Genomic DNA, 19,272 nt, shown 5'->3' on the forward strand with positions numbered 1-19,272 from the left:
TGCTACCATGGTGAGATGAAACCGCGGTCAGAGGTTTGGCGATTTGAAGTGCTTAACATTTTTGAGTTGATTCAGGATTAACATGGTGGAAGTCTAGCATATTTTAAATTAAAACTTATTAGCAATTTTCCAAAACGATTATATTCATACAACCGGTTTCAATACATTTCATAATATAGTCAGCTAAAGATAATGCGAATTTTATTGAATTAATTCTATGTCATCATGCTTAATGCTTCCATAATCAAAATGTGCTCACTATGTATTTTTTATCAAAAGTTCTGTTTTGGTGTTGATTGAACAGAAGAACTTCACCGTACTGTAGAATTCCATTAGGATCTAAAACTTTAATTTCAAATTTTATTTGCTCATTTTACAGTCTTTAATTTGATCAAATTTTTCGGATATTTTCGCCCTAAAACCAGCCACCTCATGTTCATCACACTCCATCGGGTTATGGTACACGCTGAAGGTACTGTATAGTAATCCTCCCAGACCACACAGGATTATGTTCCAGTACTGTTTGGGATGAGATGGCAGAAATTACTCAGGGGATAAAATCATTTGCCTTGATCGGGATTCGAATCCGGATCTCCCACATTTACGCCAGGATTTCTGCCGCTTAACCCGACGGAATGTGAGGAGGATAAGGTAGTCGGAGCGAGTGACTTCGTAGGCAAAGAAAGGTACGCCAGTGGCTAGTCCGTGGTTATTTCCTTAAATAATATTTGGTAACAATTTTTTCCCAATATATGTTGGTCTAATTCCATCTGCTATACACTAATTTCGTGCGTACTACGTCTCCAGCGTCTCGGTCCAATTCTTATGCTCCATGTTTCCCGTCAACTATTCCACCCCGTAGAACCTCGCACTCCTCAGGACCCTTTCCGCTTTCCATTTTTTAGACATCACGCTTGAATATTATTTCATCAAAAATTTCCTATCAGCGGAGTTGGAGGCAGGGACCTAAGTAGGCTGAAGAACGCCCAATGGGGCTTAAACCTTTGTAGGCCTTTCTTAGAGAAATTCTAATTTCAAACCAAAAAGCTCTACGCATAACATACCTTTCTTAGGAGCTGAGCCCTTTTCATGGCTTGTATTCCCCCTATTAGTGAAAATTGCTTTGTTACCCTCTTTTCCAAATGATATATTCCTCCTATTCCAACGTTATTCTCGTTTTATCTCCTTACCCCTACATCCATTTTCCTCGAATAAATCTAATTAAGTTGAAGGGCTCGGGTAATAGCCCAATTTCTAATTTTCTTCTATCTGCTTGGTATGCTTCGTTTTTTGATCATCTAGCAGTCAATTTTGATTGTTGATGAGTGTCCCATAACCACTCTTTTCACTACAAAGTAACGGAGCCCTTTAGTGATGCAAACAGGATATGCATTGCTGGGGAAAAATATTTTTGTCTCATCATCAAACCTATGCCTTGAGGAGTCATGAGGTACTGGCTCTGGTCTATTAGTGTCATATACCGTATGAGTCGTGCTGCTCGAGCGCAAACCGAAGCAGAAAATCATATCATTAATGAGTTTTTTTATTTAAAAAATATACAGTGCGACCCAAGTGGTTCGAGCTGATATTGGTCAATGGGTAATGAAAGTTCGTATACGTTAACATACCTATATGATCGAAGGCCCAGTCCGCATCAGTAGTAAATTTTTTGCGCTTACATTTCATCATTGAAGTCATAACGTTTTGGATTTTAGCCATAGGAAGAGTATAAAATGATTGATTATGGAAAAAATTCTAACCTAGGTTCTGAATACACAGTAATAATTTTTAAGAAAATAATCTCTGCGCCCAGGTCGGAAATTAAACTTTAAAATGTGGGTACGAAGTTAACTTTTCGTCATGCTTGAATCCATAATCTTGGAATTCTTCGCCCTGGAAGGATAAACATGGTATGAGGAGTGGAGGAATAAGGAAGAAAGAGGAGAGCAGGGTTGACCCCTCTCCAGCTGAGGGGAAGGAGCCCCTTCGTTCTTACCCTAAGCTCCGCACGGCCCAGCGGACAAAAGGGAACGGACAGTAAGACGCCGAAGAGGTTTTTTTCCCCTTGCAGAGTGTGCGTGCGAGTTGGGGAAGAGGGTGTCTGTGGGCTTGCGGAAGGGGATGAGTGTGTTACTGGGGAGAATTCCTCCAGGCGCTCTGTTCCCGATGGGAGGGGGAAGAAGGAAGGAGTCGGAATGGAAGAAGGAGAGTGGTGGATGAAAAAGGAGGGAATTGAGGAGGAACTTGGACGCTGTTTTGAATACTTCACAACCCTCTTCATTGCCCAAGGCATGGGGTTCGTGTCCCAGAAAAAAAAACTTATATGATTTTTCCATGGTTCGAAGACTCCTCATCGTCCATTTTCCCCCTCGTTTCATCATTACTTCTCAGCCATCTTGAACCCTGTTTAACGTTCGTGGCTTTACCTCGAGAATGAAACAGGAAATGAAAATTTTCTTTGTATGTATATTCCATACCAATTATTTTCCCAAATATAGTTTCAGCTATAGTGTCATTATCAAAGCGAGTACTATGGTACTGCTGTGGTATTGTCCAAAATATGGTCGGGAATTAAACATTAGAGCTGAATGCATAAAGTACATTTTCATTTCCTACCCTGTATTGTTTGAAAAAAGTTTTGCATGAACGAGGATGAGCTCAAAAGATGAGTTCTTAATTCTCTTATATAAATAAGAAAACGTTATCCCGAGCCACGAGAAGAATATTTAAAAAATCATTATTCCCCCGTAAACTTTGGATCTTCTTGGATTCTTTTATTAACTCCTCACTTGTATTATAACCTTTAAGCTCTAGAAGAGGCAACGGCCATTTTTTCTCCCATAAATGATCGAATAACGGGGCAAAAGTTGAATTAGAATAGCACTGAGCGCATGTGACGAGGGGCTAAGCCGTAGATCATTGGCGCATCAAAGTGCGAAAATTCGAGATAGGAAATATCATATGTTTTTACGGGGATATGAACTTTGATCCATCAAATACACTCCAGATTCTCTACAAATTAAACTATTAAATCATGTTTGTCTGCGGGGAATTATTATCTTTAGATGACAAGTTTGCGCTTCTAGACTCACAAATTCACAAGACAGCATGCTTGTGCCCAAAGAATCACCTAACGTGAAACGCTTTTGCGATCATCATAGACATTATTCATTGAATTACTTGATACTCTTATTTAACAGCAGACTTGCGCTGACGCCGGGTTTCCCATATTCCCAACGTGGGATCGGATTAGTTTGGTGGCTAGAGTATTGGCCTCCACCCTGTGGGTCAGTGTTCAAATCCCAAAGATTTTTCAAAGACTGCCCTGTTTTGAGGAGGGCTCTTCAACCACAGTACTCCGGCCGTCAGATAGGACGTTAAGCGGTGGAATCTTTTGTTAAGGGCAGGCTATCGCTGACGCCGCGTTTCTCTCCAACCAAACCTTCCCTCAAGGCGCAAATGACCTCAGATTTTGGTCACCTCCTCCAAATACCATATCATGCCATTTCTCACTGACCTTTTTCATGGATCACTAATCACCTTGGTTGTCGGTTACCTCCTCCGAATACCACAGTAAGAGGTCGACCAAAGAGAAGAGTTCGAGAGGAGGTTATGGAACGAGAGAGGTCGACTTTTCTCTCCCCCGCCTCTTCAATGGTTCCCAATTTCTCTCCGTCGCAGGGATTAAGGGGTCGCGATCGCAAGCGGAAATGAGACAAAGTCAGCCCCCTTCCCTCTCCAACCGTCTCCTTTATTTGGCTCCTTATAGAATGCTCCTCTCTGCCTATGTGTTGGAAAACATTAACTGGAAACACTCGAATGTCGCAGTAAACCTTGATGATATTTGATGAATCGTGACACAAAATCGCGACAACAGCTGCCCTAGGGCATTAGGATTATTCAAAATTGTTTCTTTATGCGTTAAATTATTAATCAATACCGCAACTTTTATGTGGGAAGTATCTTTTTTCGATATTGATTCTGATTTTACCTAGAGGTTTATCTATCCTTTGCTAGCTTGTTTATTTGTAATTTGTCATAAAGTTATAAAAGCCTGTTTATCTGTTAGAAGTCTAGCGAAATACAGTATACAGTTAAACTCCTCAAATGCGGATTGAATCTCAAGAAAACATATTTTCATAACGGCATCCAAGGAAACCTTCGAACTAACTTCAAATACAGAGTTCATTTTTTAAAAGAAATCCATGCTGGAGGACATGGTTAGTTCATCATGAGACACTGAGCGTTGTATACCGAGTGATTGAGGCCTTAGGACTTGGTTATGCAATGCACCTTTCCATCAGCCTGCCATGAGTCTACTCGTAGCATAGTGACATGTATGGAGAGGACCGAAGGAAACATATGCAGATATAAAAATCGCTCCAGCGCCTTGCACTTCCACATGCTCGGCAAAAAAAGAAATGGTAGGCAGTGGGTATGTGACTCTCTTGTCATAGTTATATTAAATCACAGAAAATTTCAATAAGACCGATTCGGGTATGATACTGTGAAAGTTCGGCATATTATAATAAAATGCGATTACACTTTTTCACAATTATTTGAATGCGTCAAAAGTGTTTAAGTAATTGCGGAAAAGTACAGTTACATTTTATTTTAACGATGATTTTAGATATGAGAAACATAGGTTCTTACTACCAGTACTTGTCCTAACATATTACCAAAAGTCAGAGTTTCTATTGCATTTTCTACTGCGATCTCTGGCGATGTTATCATTGTCAGAAAAACTAACCACTCGGTAGTTCACACATTTACACAAAGTGATAATTTTATCATTTATGTCTAGTGAATTCTTCAAAGCAACTGTTTAAGTTGACAAAAATCTAACTTCATCAATCGTTCGTAATATAATCGAATTCGTCGTTTCCTCTCTTCAAGCAGAGGTTATAAATGAAGTTAAACTAAGGCCACTCAAATGAATAATTAAATGGGAACTAGAGTAATTATTAACCACATTAGATTGTGGCAAGTTTCCCCACTCAAGAGCAACCCGAACTTAGGACGCCGAACAAATAGGGAATGAGTGATGGGGATACGTCAAACAATTTCACAGAAAAAGACCCTCACAAAGGCCTTAAATCTTCGAAACAACCTACTGCGTAATTTATTCATTCTCGCTTTAAGTTATCCTGAGAAAATACGAGTGAACGACGTAGGAACGTCGGTACTTACGACCAATCTCTCGAGCCTTGTTTCTATGTGTCTCATCCAGCGCCATTTGGACCGAGTTAGAGCATTTAGTGACAGAAATAGTAGTAAGCACCAGCTCTGGGTGGAATGAGGTCAATTACGCGACCAAAAGTACATTTAAATTCGTGAAATCGGAGACAAGACTCAAATAAATCAAGATAATGCACTAAGGCACTGAATTTACTTAGTATTCTTAAGAAGAGGCTTCAGATACAGACTGGAACGTAAGCCAATAGATAATATGGAGTGTTGGAAGATAAAAATTAAGATAGTTATGTAAATATGGAACTGGATATAAGCTAAATCCTTTATAAAATATTCTTTAACCGAGTATTTTATTTTTAAACATGGTTCTTAAGCATTTATGGATTAGTTTTCTGCTAAATGAACCAAAGAATGTCGGTATTGATTAAAAAAATCTGGATCAAGGTAATCTTGGCTTAAAGTCCGATGAAAATTCCTTTCACTTAATCGTATGAAGTAACTTTTTTGAAGTCCATTCACGTATTAATTATTATCAGCCAAAATTATCGAAACAGCTTCAATAGGAGACGCGTCTCTAATGGTTGAGAGGACTATTTCTTCATCCTACCCTACTCTATGGACCGTTACTCCCTTCCTTTCCGGCTTAAACTTAGCCCTCTGTTGTTTTTGGTGGGAAAGAGGGATTCCCGGAAGAGATGATCCTCCAAGGGTCCTTCTTTAATCCCCCCACCCTTTTACCCCTTCGCTTCCATGAATCAATCGAACTGTTAAACCTCGGGATTATTAATTAAGCCTGACTACAACCAAGACTCCTTTTCCTCGCCCTTTAGAGTTTCCTCACAAATCCGACGTTTAGCTTCACTCTCGTCGATTTCCATTCCCTCCTGCCTTTCAAACTTTTTTATCAAAGCTCCTTAACCGATTTTATTTTTACGCGTAGCTTCACCTAATAAAGATTCGACCTCCACGCAGAATAATCGTGGGAATCGCTGGGATTGGTGCCGATTGCTTGCGTTCATTGCAATGTAATGGATAAGAAAGCTGGTCGGAGTGGGTGGTCTAAGATCCTCTTTAAAAAGGTTAACGACGCGACGGGACACGGCTTAATCCTCCCATTCGTTTCTTCTCGTGACACTCTCTTTAAAATCACGTCCTACGACGCGATGTCATACATTTAGAAATGCAATATATAATTAAAGTATTATGTAGATATGTTAAAAAATTGTGGGCCAGGTACTACAAATAGGATACCCTATTCATTCATATATGATAATGTAATCCATCGAATTCATAAATTTTCAATGCTCTTCCTCGCGAGAACAATCACTCTCTAGCGGAAATTGGGACTAAATGAATCGCTCAGCGATCATCTGCGTTGCGGACATTTTTTGAAAACTCATTAAAAAGCGAGAGAAGTGGCAGCATATGTCAAGCCTCTACGGAGCCTCCATTTTGTAGTCCATAGCCCACTATTTTTAGCTATCAGCCTGTTGCAGTGTGGTTCAAATTTCGGATGTAAAGGAGATTTGCACTGGGATTCCGAAATATACAACTCATGCATGGGTATTCTCGACGACTAGGGTTTGCTGTAAAAGAAATAAATAACCGAACGTAATCGTTGCAAGAGGTCTCGAAGCGAAATAATAGAAAGTGGTAAAGTAATTTTTTTGCTCAAAACACCTGAAAATAGCATTTTAACTGATGGAAATATTCTATTAAACATTTATTGCGTTAAATAATTATACTTGAAGTAACTGAGCACCCTTTTATTTAAAAAAAAACTTTATAAAACTTTTATTTTGCCCTTTATTCACAAGTAATGAAATAAATCAACAGTCATCTAAGAGATTTTTATTTAAAATAACCTTAAGAACTTCAACTCATGGTATATTTTTTATTCTAAGCTTCAATTCTAGGTTTTACTTGTTAAATTAACCTGTTAATTCCATGGAGGTAAAATATTTAGATCCTTAACAGCGTCTAAATTACTGAATGCAGACGAAAGAAGGTTCGATTATCATTAGCTCCTTGATTTTTACTGCTTTCCCCATTTTTATAGTGAATTTCATTGATTATTTTGTGGTAAGTAGAGCTTTGATAATTAGGAGAGAAGACATAAATCTAAGTTTATCAAGCTCGAGGGATATGCTCTTGGATTTGATAAAGATTTGAGAAAAATCGGAGTTACTTTGCTTTTATGACAGTTACAAGAATAAATTCAGCGCAAACGCTCTCTATGAAAACATTCGAAGGTAAAAGGTCCCCTCCGAAAGACGGAGCACCAACGGCGCAAACTAGGATAGGGTTCTCAATAAAAATCTCCATTACCTCCGAACATTGAATCACACCTAAACAAGCCGATCGCAAAATATTGTGGGCAATACGTGGAAGGGATTACAAGGGATTACATGGAAGGAGTCCCATTCCTTCCCGTAAGAGCTTAATTATGCTTTCATTTCTTTGCTTTTCAACCGCTTTATCCGCTTTAACCGCTTTACTCTAAGCTTCCATTGGTCAATCAGCTTTTAATTTAACCACCTAAGTGTTGGGATCCAGATTCTCACAATTTCCCGGCATTGTCACCTGAGACCTTTGCATCCAAAGCTTCACTCTGCCCTCTATATCGGCTGCTTCCCACGCCAGGAAGTAAAAACGGAGTAAAGCAAATAGTAGATTGCCATCACAACTTCGATTTTCACGTAATTATCCCCCACCCTAACTTCTCGTTAGTTTCCGGATATGTAATTTTCACCCTCACCATATTAATCGCCCAAATTCTGTCTCCCTGCTCCTCATTCTGGATTTTAATTGACCTTTATTTCCTCAATTCAGCCGAAGTGCACACATTGCAATGGTCTGCACATTTAATGATTGGTAAAAAAAATATATTAACAGAGGTTCGTGCAGAAGGGAGGAGGAAATGGAAAAATGCGGAAGCGCTGACGCAAGCAGAGCAGATCCAAAGATCAATCTCGTTGTCTAATTCGGTTAAGCCGCTCTTTCCACTGCGCCCCTCTCCCTAACCCAAATTGTCGCACTCCTTGACTTGCCGTCGCCCTGGAGGTCTAAATTGGCATCGGGATCGTTCGAAATTGTGGAAACATACCTCGACGGGGAAATGAAATCCGGTTGGAGGAGGAGGGGCCGAAAAGAATTTCCATTCCTTCTCTCCCCTCCGCCTCTTGCTCGCGTCGCGCGGAATGCACACAACGGACGTCTTCTCATTCAGATTAGAGCGTGCGACGATGGCGCCACTCTTATCGAGCCTTTCATTCCTTGTAAAACTCACGACAACGTATATTACAATGGAGGATTTTCCAGTCGGCCGCTAAATGTACAGTTAACATCCGCGCGATCAAGTCGAATTACAAATATCGCAAACCTATTTTGCTTCGGGCGCAAAATCCGGTCAAATTCTTGCGAATCAGTCGCAGCATTTCCCGAAACAAACAGCTATAGATAGAAATACGTTTGTGCATACGCCACAAAAGCCGACGCTCGCGGTAGAGCGATCTGAACTTCCCGTGAAAAGAAACTATGATTAGAGTTGATCTCTGCATTTCTTCAGGGTTCTCTTCCACGACAGCTTGTTTGTAGACAACAGTTTCGCTGGCAGGATAGCCAGCGTAACTATTGTCGGCAAACAAGCTGAGGCGGAAGATAACCCTGAAGAAATGCAGAGATCAAACCATCGCCGCGGAAACCTATGTTCTAATATGATAAGAGTTGTTGGCCGAAATTTAGATTACAACTGAGCCGCCAAACACTCAAGCAAGGCTCGGGCACTTACCAAAAATCTCCGTTTCCTCAAAATTGTGAACCACGCCACAACAAGATGATGGCCAAAAATTGTGGGCCATGGACTACAAATAGGAGGCCCTATTCATTCATATATGATAATGTAATCCATCGAATTCATAAATTTTACTTCCAACGTTCCTCAATAAATGTGACATTAAATATACGAGAAATAGCCACTGAAATCCTGTTACAAACGTTTCTTATCCAAGAGATTTTTTGGGAAGTAGATCTTGAAAGTACATTTTCAAGCACAGGTGGAGAATATCATCTTATTATACCTTCACTTATAAGCAATTTTCTTGGGAAATGACGGATTCGATAAGGCAAAAATAAGCCAGCGACCCTTTAGTGAAGGCTTCTCGGGTGCATTACCGGATAATATCCTCCGTGGCTGCCGACGCGTCGGGTTATGGGCCGTACTCTTATCCTCGGAGTAAGGCCTTATACAAGGCCCTTTCATTCAGCCCTGTGGACCACCAGCATTCGCCTGAAAAGCATCACATCTTTTTTGGTCGGCATCTGTTTTCCAATTTGATATTTCTTACACATAAGTCTCAAGTATTATAAATTGTTATTCCATACCAAGCGCGGTTTCTTCCCGATGCTCGCCTATTACATAAACATTGAACCTTCCAACTCCATTTCGTCCCATCTGGACTCATCCCCGTGGAGAAGTCCATCCGCTGGTCGGAAAATTAGATGTCGAGTCGCATTCGATTCCTCCTGAGTTTGTTCTATCTGCCCGTCATGTTTTGAAACTCCACATGCTCCAGGAGGTGATCAGCACGAGCTATGAATGTCAAATCTAGCGTACCTCAAGCGTGTATATACGTGTCTATGTTTTGCAGAAATTATCATGTAGTACACCCGAATTGGTGGAAGACTTACATGCGTGCAAATTGATCTTCTTGCCTAGTGGAAATTTCCATATTTTTTTCATTCAGAAAAGGTTTGAAACTGTAACGTAAGACGATTAATTTTCATAACCTTTTTTATTTACTTCAATTCTCTCCACAATCCACCACAAAACCCTCTCCTTTTCACATCCCTCTCAACAATCCCCCTCCCCAAACAAACCCTTCACAACCAAAATAACAACTTCAAAAAATCAGACGTTACAAAACAAACCTATTTCTCTGTGCTAATTCAATCATACTAAAGCCATCACTTCTACTTTTTCCCATAAATACATATGTTTCAGTATGCGTTATTCATTCATTACAAAAAAATAACAAACAGCTATGCTAGCCCCAAAGTTATACATACATAATGTTTAACATGAATTACTACCAATTACAGCTAAAAGTAATAAAATATTCCTAACCACGCATTTAAGTACTAAAAAGCGCATTAAACAATATCAACTCTACATCATAGAAGGGCCCACATTATTTCCTGTAGTGTTTAAAAATATTTTACTGCCGATTATAATTTACTTATGCTTAATAAGAATTCCAACATATTTCCCTTTTATCCCTTACCTACATACCTTTCGTGTTGACTGCGAGGGTTGAGTATTTGAGATTTTATACGCAGGAAAAGGTACCTCATTCAATTTTTAATCATTATGTTCTTTTTGCGGATTTCGATAAGTCGTGTTATTTCACGTAGTTGAAACTGTGAATTTAAAAGCAGCGCATTTAGAAAATGTTTCGATAAGCCTCTTTCTTGGCACATCTTCATTTTTAAACTCGTAGGTTAGCTGTTGTACACCAGATAAACAATAATTAACTTACGATTTTTAAGTGTCGTTTTGTACTGCGAAGTTGGTGACAGACTTAGCAATTGAAAATTTGGCATTGACAAGTCCAATTGCCAGGTGTGAATCCCAATAAAACTTCTAAAATTTTTGGACGAAAATCGCAGCGATCGCTTGCCAAAACTAAAAACAAAAACATCAATATTGATGGGATAAAAAATTGAGCCAAGGTGTGACACAAGGCTCTATAACTGGTCCACTCTCATTTTCCAACCCCTTCCGTAGCCATGTGGTCCTTCAAGTTCCCTCTCGCCATCTCCATCCCCTTCTCCGGAGTGCACTCGTAGCGGTTAATACATTTAAGTTTGGCGAGGATTCCGGGTAGTCAACTTTTCTTTCTCTCTCTCTCTCTCGAAGGCTATCGTGGGGAGAAAGCGAGCAGCGTTCGATCCCACTCGGAAGGGAGACTTTACTCTTCTTGCTGTTCTCCATGCAAAATTTTGCGGTCTCATGGGAATAGTGGGAAAGTGCCTCGGCCGCAAAGGAAATTTAACTTCGGTGATAGGAAAATCTCATTTTGACCCCGGGGGAATAATCTCAAAATTTTACCCCTTGGCTTTCTTCGTGCAATAGGAATAGAAATGCAAATGACGGACCCCGCAAATTTGCGAGGGGGAGCGCAACTTTTGGAAATTACGCCCTTAAATATTTATTTATTCTCTTTTTTTTCTTGCATAACAAGTGGTCCGGCACTTTTTAAATTCTCGAGTAAAATTCTTGAAGCTCTTTTATTATCCAACGCATACATTTAAGTATCTCTTTTGCCTCCAACCTTTCTGTATTTGATATACTGTAATTGCTGAATATTTAGCAAAAAGAAAGAAGAGAGTTTTTTTCTCTTGCTCTCGATACTGTCCTTACGCGTTCTTCTGCAACACTTGGTGTTATTTCGTCACATTTTATATTAGTTGCGAAACATAAATCTACCGTTGGTATGCTATTACGCATCAAATGGCCTTGATCGCAATTTGGAGAAATTGATAAATTCTTAGTTTTTCACACCAGATATGTGAAGATATTAATGTGTGCTTAGTGCATAAAAATGTGATTGTCATTCCTCTAGATAAAATTTATCCACTAGGGAAAACATTAAATAAACGTCATTGTTTCCAATTTTCATTGAAAACCCGACTTGCCTATTTTCCACAATAATTTGTATTCCAATCAGTATCAATATTTCACATAAAATAGGCATTAAAGTGTGTTTTCTTCTCGATTTAAAATAATTGAGCAGCTCTTATGTCCTCTTTTCAGATGGAAAGTTCCACGTCCTTCCTTCCGGGGATCTTCTTGTGTTCAACGTAGATTTCAGCGACCAGTTCCACAGCTTCCGCTGTCGCACAATACATCGACTCACCAGACAAGTGGTGGTCAGTTCTGCAGCCACTATTAGAGTAACAGGTGAGTCAACCCAACTAAGCAGGGAATATTCAATCCATTCATGCTTAAAAGGCCCTTTTATTGAATTTAATGGATTTTCTTCTTGCAACTTCAGAGCCCAGGTTATAATTTAAGTTTGATATAATTAAGATAAAAATGCAAGCGGTTCCAAAGTTCATTGTAAATTCAGCCAGATTACAAACAACAGAGTAGGACTTGGAAGATAATTAACTGGATATCGTATATACTTCTGGAGCATGGAAAGACAATATTTGTTTTTCGGCAGAAATAATTGATATATAATTATATTATATCAATAAATACATGGTGCCCATTACAAAAAAGAATGTAGAAAATAGTCAGTTTCTTACTATTTTCCCCTGTAATTATATGTATTTCTAGGTAAATTGTAAGAGATAAATTCACTCATTTCTTGAGTAATATTTGAAAAATACAAAAGCGGAAAGTGTGATGGATCGCTTTTGATGTCTGCTATTATGATTGCCGTCTTAGATCCAACCTCAATGAATAAATGAAAAACCATAGTTGGTAATTTTGACGGTTCTTCTAAAAGTTATTTCTTTAGGATAAAATACCTACTTGAAATTCTCGAGATATGCATGATTATTTATTTAAATTACTTTCTAATATTTTAACCATTGCAAACCATTTGCTATTTTTTTAACTTTTATGTTAATTTTTTCTTCACTAAACTTATTTACATTTACTCACATGAATTTCTTCAATACGTTATGCATACAAAAAAGCTCTAAGTAGGTATTTCGTGCGATAATTTTATAAATCATACATCGTCCGATGGCATTGATTACAGCAGAGGGCGCTGTTAAAACGTAATGGCATTGAAAAATGTGAAGTATTGATTTGGGGAGTAGATAGGTATTGTTGTCATCCCTCCTCCTTCAATTGCCATCCATAGCCTTTAACGCTGCGGAGTAATGAAAAATTCTTGGGTCCATCTCTACGGCAATGCATTCCTCTTGTCTGCCGTAATTTTCCGCCCAGCATTTACCATGGTAGGTATTAAAAATATCTAGTGTGACAATCCAGACCCCATGAGCGTTGCCTTCTTCCCTAGAATATTCTCCCGCATTACTTCACCCGTCACCTTTGTTTTCTTCTTAAATCAGAATTGGCAATTTTTCTCTTTTCCAAGATTCTCGTTTCCTGTTTTTTTTTATTTTCTCCGTCAAACAATGCTGTCCTCTTTGTGATATGAACCGAGAAAGTATTTAATGGGTAAGCTATTTTCTCAATGGAATCAAGTCATTACATAAATCATCAAAGAGACAGCAAGGTGCTGAGGCTTATGAAAACAAAAAATATCTTCGTAAGGTTTTTTTTGGGATGTTAATAAGATATTCATCTCCGGAAATGACCAAAATCCTGATTAATACCCTAAATTAATTATCATATTATTGGCTTCGGCGCTAACCAGTAATTTTTTTAAATAAAAAAATTACTTTATAGGTGGTACAATTGTCATGGAAAGACTTCAACTTCATCTTTGATTGTCTTCAACAACTTATTCCTTATTTATGTGATGAATTTTCCATACTTAACTAACATGCATACCAACTCCTAAAAATTTATGGCACTCGCATTCCGCTCTCTTCTTTCCTCAGGTTATACCATTACGGGTAATTGATATTTTTTAAGTCGTAATTACGTATAGATTTGTAAACTTTGACTATTTTACCCGAGTTATAGATAATCGGATGAAATTCGCTCGTATCGGCAATTCTTAGTCCGACTCTTTTGTTTCTTTTCACAATTTTGAAGCCGTGATAATCCATGAAGCGCTCACGGTACACGATTCCCAGAACCACTAAGGCGATGGAATCTCGCCAATTCCTCCAAGTTTTCATTATCTTTCTCTTTTGCTTCGTCTCTCCCTCTGCTTTTTCTTCCACGCCCAAAACCTCTACACCTACACAGTCCCTATCTAACGCGAATTCCTTCATCGTTTCCCTCCGTACATTTTTTTTTATTTCGCAATGTTCTTCCCATTTCCCTTTACATCAGAATCCACATTCCTCCCACTCCCACGAATTTCCACTCTTCCTCCTCCTCCCTCCTCCTTCTTTCCTGTCTCCTGTTTTCAACGTCTTTCTTTCTTTTAATATGTGATCTCAACATCGTCGTGTACGGTACATCTCGAGACAGTATTCCTGGAATTCCCATCGCTTTTTCCCGCTTCCATCGCGAGTGGGAAGGGTGAGGGGGTTGCGGAGGGGGGGGGGGTGAAGGGGTAAGATAGGAGAGAGCGGGGATGGATGCTGGAATTGCTCGCCGGTTCCTTTCGGAGCTTTGCAAAAATCCGCTCCCTTCTCTCCGCCGACTTGATTGTGTCAACTGGCGAGCGGAATTCTGGGTCGTGTGGGTGGGTGGCGTTTGCCGTCCTATTCCCTTACACGGCGGCGTCCTTCACGTCCTCCTGCGTCCTTCATGGCCTTCCTTCCCTCCTTCGCTCCTTTCTTCCCGGACACAGAGCGAGGCGACTCTTCTCACGGCACTCTTCTCGTCGTGCTCTTAGCGCGTACTCATACCAGCAGTAGTTGAGCTCTCGCCGTGATGTGTGACAAGATGGCGGAACGCTTGCGTTCTTTGTCGTGCAGAAGGAACAAGGTTGCAAAACTCGTCGGGAAGTTCATCCACGACATCTACGGACTCGAGTCTTTCATTGTTTATGGTATGAGCAAAGGAAAAGCAGAACAAACGGGTGGATGAAAGATACGGAGGAAGTTTGGACTGGAAAGAAAGAGAAAAGGCAAAACATAATCAATCCCGCCAACGTTGATATTCACTCAAATAGCCGTAGTGAAACTGAGTTTGATGTTCATATGTTTTGGAAGCTGGTCATATCAAAAGAGCAGACCGATAAATTAAAAGGCGTGATTTGTCTGACAGTAGTTTTGCTAGTGCTCAAGGTATGAATATTTTTCTTCATCATATATATTCTCTTACTCTTGGCGTGATGCTATGCTGAGAAAAACATTTTTTTCTGCTCAGCAACGCCACCAGTTTAAAATTCCATAGCAATATAGGGGAATTTCGGCATTCCTCTCCCAACAACTAATATGAAAAAGACACAAGGCATGGATATTAACTCCCCTGAAATGAGCGTTGTACTGCAGGAAAACAAATATCATAGTTTGCCTTAGCGCAACAACCGTAGTATTTCAGACGTTCTCCAAACTTCACGTCTTACACGACAATAGAACTGGACCAACGCCTCGCTTTAAGTACTACAATACTCACTTTAAGTTCTCCATTAATTTTGTAGCGGAAGTCCAGCCAGCACTCATTATTTCATTATCAGTCCATTCCATAATGAGTCCCGTCGTTACTTATCCATTTATTTTTACATTTCATTCTCTACACTTATGAATTTTCTTACTTTCTTAAGTTATGTTATGCACAAGGTAACTCCATCGCACGAAGTCCTGAGGCTAAAGCCTAAAATAATATAGAAATGGCGTTCGACAGATTTTATACACAACTGATTACTTAAAACCGTCACGATATCGAAATCAAGAGGTATATGAGAGCGAACACGCTACCGAGAAGTAGTTATTCCTGATCCTGGGCTGTAGAATCGGGATCCCCACAATTTGCGCTGAGTAAAAGTTATCGAAGGTCCTAGTTTCTTGTGCAATGCGCCCATAGAAGCTGAAAAAAAAACAATAATGAATGAATAAGTTGAAGGAATGAAAACTAATAATGTGACACATAAAAAGAAGTTTATCAAGTAATCAAAGAACATGGGGATAAACTATTGTAAAATATAAGTGATGTGACATCGAATCAAATGAAGAATGAATGAAGTAAAGAGTAAGAATTAAAACTATTTGCGTAAATTAACTAACATTATGTTGAAATGAATGTATTGAAATGTACTGAAATTATGTGAAATAACTGATGTTAAAATGTGTTATTTAAAAACTCGGGGCTTAAATTTTTAACGTTCCCCGAATTTATCTTTTATATCATACTAGCAGGCCACCCGACGCGCGTTGCTTGGGGAGGATAGTACCCATGATTGTATAGGATTTTTATTTTTTCTCTTTGAGTGTGTCTAGGGGTGTGCCTACCTGGCAAAGTGCCCTACCACAGAGGTTGTATGACGTGACGTATCAAACGGTGATGGGAAAAGGACGCATATGACGCGACGTGCGCAACCGAAAGTAGTACCACGCGGTCCGGGAGCATGAGATGCACCTATGTGTTAACTTTGGTAGCAATCCGTGCAGCCGTATGGAAACGCATACATCCTCTTTTATATGTATAGATAGTTTTATCGCTTGGCGTCGCTCTCGTATTCGGCGAATGGGGACCGAAGTAGGATACGAAAGGATGAGGCGAAAAGAGAGGAATCCTCCGCTATGCTGAAGTGGAGGGATGGGGGACGCTGGCTAGGGAATCCTTGGGGAAATTTTCGGACTCTCTCGGCCTTGAGTCGCCTCTCGCACCGCGTCCAAATCATTTTCTCAACTCCTAGCTCATCTCGGCCGTCATTCACTATGCTTTTTTTCAGTATCATCTGCCTCCCACTCCATTCTTTTGGCTATCCCGTCGTCCTATTCGAGGATATCCATATTTTCTGTGGACTTAAACTCTCCGCGTCTCTGAAAGTCATAATTCCTCCGTGCCTCAATAACTATTGCCAAGGAGTGGTGGTTTCTTCTTCTTCCTCATGATATTTTATGACGTATTTTTGCACCGTTGGGACATAAGTCCTTCGCTCTGCTGGGATGCTTGCGTGTGCAATCAATCTTTCGGTTTTATTTCCCCAGCGATATCCCCTTGGCAAATATGACAAAGTGCTTTCGCAAATAAACACGGGCGCGGTAATTTATCAGGGCCAATTGGTAAAAATTTAACGGCAAAACTAATCATTATGAGTGAATGTCCCCCCTTGTTAAACTTATCCCCACGGTCTTCCAGCAAAGCCACTGTTTTTCTGGTAGTTTTGATGGCTAAAATAAACGATCTGTCTGCTATGTGTCGAAAAAATTTATAGCCCGAGAAAGGCTGGTGTTTTACAGGAGAATGATCACAGGAACGATTTATTTCTGATGGAATTTTGCTAAAAACGATTGGGAAAAGAATTTTTATGAACGATGCAAAAACTATATTATACAAAAACGAATTATGATCAGCATGATCTATCAAGTAGCAATTATTTTACGATTGAAGGCCGGGACACACATGACCGCACCGAGCCCGCGCCGACACACGGCCGAGTGTTGGACGTGATACGGCGAGAAAGGAAAACAATGCATTCAAACGCGTAGGGACACACACCACCGCACCGTGCCCGCACCGTCATCGTGCTTGGAGACCGCGCCGAGCCCGCACCGTCACCGACTAGTTCAGTTTACTTTTTGACGGTGACGGTGCGGGCTCGTGCAATATGGAGAGCGAGAAACTTATTGAAGAAGTGCGGAAATTCCCAGTTCTTGATTGATTTTCTCTGAATGTAACCATGGACTACAAAATAATCATTGTTACCATAAACAAACACCACAAATTAATTTACGTTGAACTCCTGCGTTTCCCTTTTCTCAATTACTTAATACTGAATTTGTCATTTCATTTTATTATAAACTAAAAACAGTATTGTAACTTTATATATTTATGCTTCCAAATTTTACTATCATATTATATTTAATTCATCCATATGTTTATCTAATTTTCTTTTTCATAACCAAGCCCTTTAGATGATATACAATTATATCGAAGCGTTGGCTAAATTTGGTTTTTATTTATTTGGACTTAAACCCCAAGAACTCACAAAAATATAAATAAATAAGTTAAAGAAGAGGTAAAGAAAGAATAAAAATTTAATATGTATAATTAACGCAATAACATAGTTGAATTTTCCACAGTTGAAAGTTGAAGTTCAAAATATTATCTCTACTTGTACGTTAAAGTACAATGTCATTTGGCGTTAAATCTTGGGCGTATTATATTCCCAGTGCAGCCCTCGCTTGCCACTCTACACTTCCAACTGGAGAGTTAAAGAAATCCTTGAGTTTTTCTCGAACAGCAAACGCTTCTCCTGTTGACCCTCCTCGTAGACGGGGTAGGTCTTGAAGATTGCAGGCCCTGCTACGGAGTCTGGTGCTCTCAGTCCCATCATTGCTTTCATTTAATGCTGACATGTTACTTCCTTCATTTTGTCTTATTAAATTGCGGAGAACGCAAGCAGCTAGTACTGAAGTCGTAATGTTTTCAGGATTTCCTTGCAACCGTCGGGAGAAAATGCGAAACTTCTGTACCAAAATTCCAAACGCATTTTCAGAAATACTCCTAGCGCGGCTTAGACGGTAGTTAAATATCCTTTTGTCATCTGTAAAACCTTTTCCAGGATAAGGTCTCATCATATGCCTTTTAAGAGGAAAGGCTTCATCACCTACAATGACCATTGGCAGTTCGAAATTTGTTCCAGGTAGTGCTCCACCCCTGGGAACATTGAGCTGGCCATGCTCCAGAGCTCTTCCAAAATTCGAGTTTAAAAAAATACCTCCATCCGAGTTTTTCCCGTAAGCTCCGACGTCTACCACAATGAAGTTGTAGCATAGGTCAACTAAGGCTATAAGTACAATGGAGTATGAGTGCTTGTAATTCCAGTATAAACTGCCTGATAACTTCGGCGCTTGAATTGTAACATCCTTCCCATCCAAGGCTCTAATACAGTTGGGGAACTGCCACTTTTCCCAAAACTCAGATGCCACAGTGTTCTATTTTGCTTCATCTGGCACAGGCATGACCTCGTTTTGAATAACGTCCACTATTGCTTTACATGTACTGTGAATGATAGCAGCTACAGTCGATCTTCCCAGCCTATAGCTGAATGAAATTGTCTTGAAAGTATCCCCAGTTGCAAGAAACCTGAAAAAAGATATTTTGATAGATTTTAACATAAAATTATTATTCTAAAAGAATATTTTTTAGGAGGGCCGGAAGAGTGCAGGAAAAGGTGGGCATCGTTTCGAGATCAGTTCCGTCGAACTCTACAGAAGACGAAGACAAAATCAGGACAAGCTGCAGCCAAAAAACAAAAGTACAAGTACGAAGACATTTTGGAATTTTTGCTCCATCATATTGTGGAAAGA

At 39.6% G+C, this 19,272-nt stretch overlaps 1 protein-coding gene across 4 annotated transcripts in view; it reads left to right on the top strand.

The window, feature by feature from the left end:
- LOC124162481 (Down syndrome cell adhesion molecule-like protein Dscam2) overlaps positions 1–19,272 on the top strand; it is a 690,555-nt gene that overhangs the window by 595,770 nt on the left and 75,513 nt on the right. For all 4 annotated transcript variants that reach the window (XM_046539031.1, XM_046539045.1, XM_046539048.1 and 1 more), the window contains exon 6: positions 12,008–12,154. In XM_046539031.1, coding sequence (XP_046394987.1) covers positions 12,008–12,154 — 147 coding nt within the window. The remainder of the gene's footprint in view (positions 1–12,007; positions 12,155–19,272) is intronic.

Source organism: Ischnura elegans, chromosome 1 (genome assembly GCF_921293095.1).
Source record: "Ischnura elegans chromosome 1, ioIscEleg1.1, whole genome shotgun sequence".
Lineage (NCBI taxonomy): Eukaryota > Metazoa > Arthropoda > Insecta > Odonata > Coenagrionidae > Ischnura > Ischnura elegans.